Source organism: Thunnus albacares, chromosome 10, assembly GCF_914725855.1.
Source record: "Thunnus albacares chromosome 10, fThuAlb1.1, whole genome shotgun sequence".
Taxonomy (NCBI): Eukaryota; Metazoa; Chordata; class Actinopteri; order Scombriformes; family Scombridae; genus Thunnus; species Thunnus albacares.
The window spans coordinates 13870980-13879514 of NC_058115.1; the positions used below are offsets into that span (position 1 = coordinate 13870980).

The 8535-nt window shown below is 37.8% G+C and overlaps 1 protein-coding gene across 1 annotated transcript; it reads left to right on the forward strand.

Annotated features, from left to right (window-relative positions):
- Positions 1-4298: 4298 nt before the first annotated feature.
- On the forward strand, positions 4299-8535 carry fgf1a (fibroblast growth factor 1a). The gene is made up of 3 exons (XM_044363783.1): positions 4299-5053; positions 7332-7435; positions 7993-8535. Exons 1-3 carry the CDS (start codon positions 4888-4890, stop codon positions 8191-8193), a joined length of 471 nt encoding a protein of 156 aa, XP_044219718.1. The 5' UTR covers positions 4299-4887; the 3' UTR covers positions 8194-8535.

Here is an 8535-nt window from a genome sequence, read left to right on the forward strand (position 1 = left end):
AGTCTAATGATGGAATGTGATAGATACCTGCGTCTACCAATCAGAAACGAGAGGGCATGTTTTATTGTGTTTGCAAAATTATGTCATTTTTTTAAAACTTGTCGGGGAAACAAAATTTCTGTGGTTTTAACTCGGCTCAAACTGGTTGGAAAATAACCGTCCTTCATTTTTTTTACTTCTTTTTTACAGTCTGTTGTAAAAACTGGCAAACATGCAGTTGTGATTCTGCCAGTGATGATCAGTGTATCCATGCTCTTTGGATAATTTGTTATCGAAGGCAGATTCTTTGTTGCTTTGCTACATTTGTTAAAGGAATAGTTCGACATTTTGGGAAATAATCTTCATTTGCTTCCTTGCCTTGAGGTAGATGAGAAGATCGATACTACTGTCGTGTTTGCCTGACAACTGGTTCCCAGCCAAAAAATAGTCTGACTTATAACCATAAAATGGTTAATTGGTGATTTTACACTTTTTTTGTAGGGATTAAACAAATGACATACAGTGTGTTTGTCAGTGAGCTTTAGAGGAGCTGGTAGGCGGATTTTTATACATTCAGACAGACAGGCTAGCTGTTTCTAAGCTAAGCTAACCAGCTCCTGGTTCCACGTACTTATTTAGCATATAAAGTGAGTGGTATCAATCTTCTCATCTGACTCCAGACAAGAAAGCAAAAAAATGTACTTCCTAAAAGATCGAACTACTCCTTTTAAAATGATCAGTTTGTATTACAGACAGCTTGTGTATACAGTGCTTTGGATCAGGCGATGGCAAATGCATTATTAACCTGTAAGCCTTCCAGCCTTGCTGATAACTTTTGACTACCCCTTCTGCTCCTTAGACGCCCTGTAGGCACCTTGTCGTAATGTTTGTGTCTTTAGTACATTTGCACGTGTATTTGTTTGTCTGTTAGTCAACCCCCCAATGTTTGAAAGCACTTAGCATCTGTCACCTCGTAGAGTCGTCTCACAGTGAAAAGTGTAGCGTCGCTGACTGGGGGAGGCAGGCAAAATGGATCCTTCATTCTCTGGGAACTATTTCAGTGCCAAACTCCTGTTTTGTCTGTTCATCAGTGATGCTGAAAGTTTGTCAGTGTTTGTATCAAAAAGGGGGAGAACAAGTCTCAGCATTGAAGCCTCTGAATTTGTCCAGTGAGTCATCTGAGCTTCAGTCCCCTTGATTGAGGTCACTATTAATGATTGATAATTGAGTTTAACACAAGGCTCTCACACCTGTGTGTAATCCCACAGAATAATGTGGGTCTATCAGTATCCCTTTCTTTCTTTGTGTGTGGTTTAATTAAGTGGGAAACTGCAATGTGTTGCAACATTATCGTCAGTGTGTTTCATGGCCCTGTCATCATATTTGTGTTTTAAACACAAAATAATCCAGGTTTTGAAAAAGAATGTGAGTCTTCAAGAGGAATTAACAATAGCTCTTAACAGATTAAAGGAGACACCCTGTCAGATTTAAACAATTGGATAAATATGTCAAGTGAGCAACTACAAAGTGCTCGCTGGTGCATTTAAACAAAGGAAATGTCATATTGTTCTTCTGTTAAAGTAACAATCTCAAAGATCTCAGTTTTGTTCTCTTTGGCGGCACCTGTGGCGATAAATTGTGTTTTTGGATCTCACTCCCCAGAGGTGTCGCCTGTGTGGCGTCAGTCAGATGGCAGTTAGTGAGCGAGTCTGTAGCTCCGCCTACTCTCTCTGGCGGACCAACCACTGCTGGGTGATGGAAAACGCATCACTAACTGTGCACCACTTGTGATTTTTCCCAGGAATGTCACCACAGACACCCAGTAGATAAAACTGCAAATACAAGGGCTTTCATCAGTTGGCCATAGGCTCAATCACCATTGTGTTACCTCATTTAGCGATAGTGACTTAATAGACATTTATTTAGGTGAAAATCTTGGAGATTATTACTTTAACTCTCCCAACATCAAATTTAAAAGCACTCATGATAAGTTTTGAACCGCTCCCATGCTCAGGTTGTTGAAATTTGATGTCTCACTCATACAGTAAGAGGTTTTCCATGTTTTAGTCGTTTATGTTCTGACTTCAAGAACCAAAAACATTCAGTTTTGATTCCCAATATTTGTCTGCTTCTGTGCTTTATGGTGTATTTTTGTCAGGAAAAAGTTCACTTTGACAGAAGTATCAGGAATGTGCTGCCACAGTCATCATTAATACCCAGGCTCAGTCCTCCAGTGTCTGAAAATAGACGCTTCTTATGTTTCTTTCTTTCTTTCTGGTGAATCTTCAAAAAAAAAACCATCTTCCTTCATTTAACTGCGTTTTAAGGGTTAACCATGGGTTACTTTCACATTCAGTGTATCCAAATCTCTGATGCTGCTGCTCATTTTAAACAGGTATATATGAAATCGCACACTTGCCTCTTCTTGCTCAAAAATGTATACTTGCTTACTTTCTTGTACATTTTTGAGGAGGACAACTGAATATGCAATAGAAACAACAGATAATCTATCACCATCACATTAAAAGATGTGGTTGCTTCCTTTTTTTTTTTGTTTTGTTTTGTTTTGTTTTTCCGATATAAGCTATTTGCAAACAGGAGATTCACATTTAACTTTATCTCTGCAGGCCAGATTTTCAGGAATAGATACACTTAGTCAGTAATCAGTCCACACAGACTGCACAAAAAGCCTATTTTATGTTTGACTACAAGGTGACCAAAGCAAGTACAGACAGAATCAGCATATGTACACATAAACTAAGTAGCTCCTAGAAGACAAATGTACAGTTCTTTGTTGGTTTAAAAGAAAAAAAAAAACACATTTTTTACTCTAACGTGATGGCTTTGGTCAAATTGTGTAATACTGTGAATAGGATAGGAGTCAGTCTTTTTCACACACAAACTGTTTGTGAAAGTAATCAACCAGCTTGAATCTAAAAAAAAAAAAAAAAGATTTGCACTACCCAAATATTGTTTGAAAATCTATTTTGTATAAAACATATGCAGACATTAACTTTTGAGAATTATCAAGGGCAGATCATGTTTCACTGGTATATGCTTTCTCTAAAAGCTTTGTTTTGCTTAAAAATTTGAATATGTACATATAATCCATTGTAAAGAAAATGTGGTGTATTTGTCTCCAAATACTAGTTTTTCTATACACTCTGTATTATTTCTCCTCTGTAGTGTGACTCCTGTTGATCCTTTCCTCCATTGATTAAAAGTCAAACTGTATGTCTTTGTGTGGTACTTCTCAAAAACAAAGGAACTGTATGCGGATGTATACCATCATATTAACTTGATGATTCTGAACAATGGAAACGGTAAGCTCTTTGTAAGCCACTTTTCATGATCACAGTAAGCACTTGTTCATCAAATAAATGCGCTTTTCCATTCTGGCACCTGGTTTATTGACTGTTGAAGTCTACTCAAAATCTCTTGTTTTCATGACTTTTTTAAAAGGAATTTTCTTTTTTCCTGATGTATGGGACCATTTATATGTTTGTTAAATTATAAAAATGTAGTTTAACATCTTTAATGTACAAATGATGGGAAGTATAGTGAAATTACATCATGAAATACAGTCTCAGATTGTTACAATCAACCTGACAAAGTCTCAGTAATTAATAGATGAAAATTCAAAGTGGCTTCACAAAAGCAACATTTATTGAGGGCATTAAAGTTCTCCAACCCAGCAGCAACATAGTTTATTGAAGTTTAAGTCAAGAATTTGTGGACAAGTTTTAAGAGTCAGTTCACCTACAGTAGATCACACAAAAGCACTTTTCATTTGCAGCAGATGAAACTTTTGGTTTATTTTCCAAAAAGTTTAAGACATTCATGGAGTTTTCTGTGTTCTGTAGAAAACTGTTATAGTCAGACCAAAACGGCCCAAAATATGAGCTGGTAACTGTTTGATCCTAAAGTGTCTCTATAGAATATATATGTATAGGTCCATGTGTATACATATTCACACATATGTACTATCCACTCCTTGGTCTCCAGAGAAAAAGTATGTGGTTAAAGTATTCTGCAGAGGTGGTTTTACCTTTCATGCTGCATCCTGCATCCTCGCTTTCATTCATTCACCTGTCTACCAGATGCCTCCAGTGAGTGAACCTCCTCCTGACTCGTTCCAGAAAGCAGGGGATGCAGTTCTCAGCAGGTAACAAGATACACCTCTGTCGAATGATGCAACCACCTCTTAACACTCGGTAGTGACTCTTCAAATCAAAGTCTGGCAGGCATCAAATGGTTTTATCAGCACAGTTTATTTGATCAACTTTGACTTTGAGTGAATTTGACAACCCACATGAATTTTTCCGCATTTAAAAATCTCATAGAATAACTATCTGAAATCCTGTGTTTAAAAACACATTGACAAAGAACACAGAAGAGTTCACACTGAGGAGGAAAGGAAACCTTGTAAATTTCAGACCAATCATATCGAGGAAATGCTACTACTGAGTCTGATCAAACATTGGTGACTCTAAAAAATTGGTGAGTCTAAACATTCAGTATCTAAAGACTCCAGATCATTTGTCATTATTGATGAATCTGACAAAGAGGATAATATCGTTTTTACTTTGCCTTAAAAAACAATGTCTGGTAGTGTTCCCTTTACCTGTGCGCGCTCCCGCGTGCAGTTCTCAGCGGGCAGGCGGAACTCAGCATAACAGGAAGTAAGTGCACAAGTGGCAGTGATCACACTCCATACCATCATCCCCGTTTAGGCCAGGAGTCGGGGACGCGCATCCAGCTGCCTGTGTGGTCTACGCTCGTTCACGAGCATGCAAACACCTGACCAGGGACCACAGCCAGCTGATCTGATCTGATCTGTGCTGAGAAAACCGACCTCCACTGCAGACCCCTCCTGTTGACTACAGGGCAGTGTTTCTTCTGAGCAGGATGACGGATGGAGACGTGTTTGCTTTTGAGGATCAAACTGTGGCCGGGGGCCTTTTGCGGGACCACAGGCGGCTGACTCGGCTGTACTGCATGAATGGCGGACATCACCTCCAGATCCTCCCCGATGGGACCGTGCAGGGCCAGAGGGATGACAGGGACGTTCACAGTAAGACTGCAGCACACATCCAGGTCAGGTCTGATACACTACATGACGCGTTCACTTCCTCCAGTGCCGATGTGTCAGGTTCAAAGAGCGGGAAACAACACACATGTCAAATAAATGCCTTTACATGGAGAAAAGTGGGAGCTCATTGCTGATTTATTAAAGGGGAATGAAAAATAAGATATTTATAGAACCTAAAGTCAAAATAAGCCTTAAATTCATCTGAAAGAGAAAAGAAAACAAACTGTGGTAGAGGCCTAGCATGGATTGGGACTACAGTAAAAAGGCTACTTTATCAGAGCTGCAACGATTAATTGATTAGTTGCCAACTATTAAAGTAATTTTTAAAGATAAAAAAATGTCCAAACTCTCAGATTCCAGCTTCTCAAGTGTGAATATTTTCTAGTTTCTTTAGTCCTGTAGACCTCAGACTTTGGGAAACAGTGATTTTTCTGACATTTTTAGACCAAACTAATCAATTAATTGAGAAAATAATCAGTAGATTAATTGATAATGAAGGTAACCATTACATACTTTTATATAAACGTTTTCAATGGCACCACGCATACATTATAGGTAGAGCAATATTGTTGTAAGCAATAAATAAATAAAGGGATATTAATAAGCACCCATAACATATTAAATAAAATATGCTAGATGCATGACTAGCATCCTATAATTTGGATGTTTTAAGTCTTGAAAAAGTTAAATTGGTAAATGGTAAAGAAAAAATATTGGCCTTCTCATTTATGACAAATATAAAAAGCCATGTATGGTTGCTTCTGATCCTTTCATGTCTTGAAAAAGAAGCTCAAAGTGTTACAGTTGATAACAGCGTGTCAGGTTTGAGACAGTCTAATGGTGCATTTACTTTGTGTTGTGGTGAGACTGACTCACATTTAAGTATGCTCTGATAATTACTTACCGAGCCTCTAGACAGCCATCATTCATTTAAGTATTCAACTATAGAGCAAAGATTTTAAAGGTTGCTGACTGTAGCTGAAGTAAAACAGCAATTTCTCTTTTATCAGAATGTATATACAGTGCTGCTTGACGGTTCTTTCTGAATTTTCTCTATTTCTGTATAAATATGACCTTAAACATGATCAGATCTAGTCCTAAAACTAGATAAAGGGAACCCAATTAAACAAATGAGACAAAAACATTAAACTTATTCATTTATTTATTGAGGAAAATTATCAAATCTTACATATTTGTGGGAGGCAAAAGTATGTGAACCCTTGCTTTCAGTAACTGGTGTTACTCCCTTTTGCAGCAATAACTTCAATCAAACATTTCTGGTAACTGTTTATCAGCCCTGCATATCAGCTAGGAGGAATTTTCCTGTAGAAATTGGCTGGTACAACTCAGAACTCATAGCTCCATCAATGATTGCAGGCCATCCTGGTCCAGAAGCAGCAAAGCAGCCTAAACCATGATACTACCACCACCTTGTTTCACAGATAGGATAACGTTCTTACGCTGGAAGGCGGTGTTTGCTCATCGTCAAACAGAGCGCTTCTCATTCAAACCAAAAAGTTTGATTTTGGTCTCATCCATCCACAGAACATTGTTCCAATCACCTTCTGGCTTATCCACGTGGTCTTGAGCGAACCATAGACAGCAGCAATGTTCTTTTTGGAGAGAAATCTTGGTGTGATTTTTGTTGTTAGACTACTCCTGGGGAGGGTAACAATGGTGTTGGATGTCTTCAATTTGTATATGATCTGGCTGCAGTCAACTGGTGGAGTCCAAACTCTTCAGAAATGGTTTTTAACCCTTTCCAGCTTGGTGAGCATCAACAACTCTTCTTCTAAGGACCTCAGAAATCTCCTTTGTTTGAGTCATGACACACTTCCACAAACCTGTGTTGTGAAGCTCAGAGTTTGATAGTGGAGACCAAGATTTCTCTTCTTTAAATAAGGCAGGGCCTTCCAGATTCACACTTGATTGTCATCCCATTGATTGAAACACCCAACTCTAATTTCCCCTTCAAATGAATTGATAATCCTAGGGGGTTTACATACTTTTGGCAAGCACAAATATGTAACATTGGATCATTTTCCTAAATAAGTAAATTAACAAGTGTAAAGTTTTTGTCTCATTTGTTTAACTAATGTCTCTTTATCTAGTTTTAGGACTTGAGTGGAAATCTGATCACGTTTTCATATTTATGCAGAAATAGAGCAAATTCTAAAGGGTTCACAAACTTTCAAGCAGCATTGTATAGTTGTATTTGTAGGTTTCAGCCTGTGTTTCCTGTCATGTTTTCTCCTTTCAGCTGTTTTAAAGCTTAAAGCTGTGGATCGAGGTGTTGTGATCATCCAAGGAGCAGAAGCTGGGCGATATTTGGCCATGAGTAATGAAGGGCGTTTGTATAGTTCAGTAAGTATCTACAGAATACACCTCATCATTCATGTGATCAGACTGGATTGTAGATCAGCACATTAGACTTGATGATGATAAATCTTCCATGATACCTGGTAGGGCTGGGTAATATTTTTAACCAAATACCTCAATATCAATATCGCAACAATATTGTAGGGATGACTATTGGTGCTTTCACAAAATATTTACACAATGAAATTTTTAATAAATAATCATCAGTAATGTGTGTATAATGACTAAGTGGATAAGGGTCTGGTAAATTAAGAAAATTACATCACTTTGCTGTAATGCAGCCTCTAAAACCAGGAAAAGACAACACTTATGCCATATCATGATATTACGATATCTAATATCTAAGACAATATCTAGTCTCATATCATGATATCAATATAATATCGATATATTGCCCAGCCCTAATACCTGGTATAAATTATTCAGAATTATCCAATCTAATATAAACTTTGGTGAATGCATTTTTAAACTCTTCATCTTAATTCAAAATCCATCCACGTGTGCAGTCAGCTGTCGGTGTTTGTCTGGCGTGTCTCTCTCAGCCCACAGTAACTGATGAGTGTTACTTCCTGGAGAAGTTGGAGGAGAATCACTACAATACATATCAGCCTCAGAAATATCAGGAGAGGAACTGGTATGTAGCTCTGAAAAAGAACGGGAAACCTAAACTGGGTCCAAGAACCCACATCGGACAGAAAGCCATCTTCTTCCTTCCCCGCCAGCTGGATGAATCCAGGGAGTGAAGATGCTCGTTTATACACGTATTTCATCATCAGTCGAATATCCACAGTCCTCGTTCTGAGAGAGACATGCATCTCAAAGTTTATCTAAAGCTATAATGAGGATTCAGCAGACTAAATTAGACAAAGTGGATATCTATTTTACCTCAGACTGCTGAAACCTCATAATAGATTTAGACGGAGTTTTGCATGTTTTTGCACAGAGATGACAGTGGATTTCATCCCCCATCACTTCCACTTGCTTAAGGAAGGCGTCTTCAAATGGACTATAATAATAATAATAATAATAATAATAATAATAATAATAATAATAATAATGCATTTAATTTGTACTGCACTTTTCAT

Excerpts from the sequence above, each read along its gene's own strand:
- fgf1a (XM_044363783.1), top strand. The coding sequence starts at position 4,888 with ATGACGGATGGAGACGTGTTTGCTTTTGAGGATCAAACTGTGGCCGGG. Across the intron at positions 5,054-7,331 it reads GGATGACAGGGACGTTCACA|CTGTTTTAAAGCTTAAAGCT; the intron begins GTAAGACTGCAG and ends TTCTCCTTTCAG. Across the intron at positions 7,436-7,992 it reads AAGGGCGTTTGTATAGTTCA|CCCACAGTAACTGATGAGTG; the intron begins GTAAGTATCTAC and ends TGTCTCTCTCAG.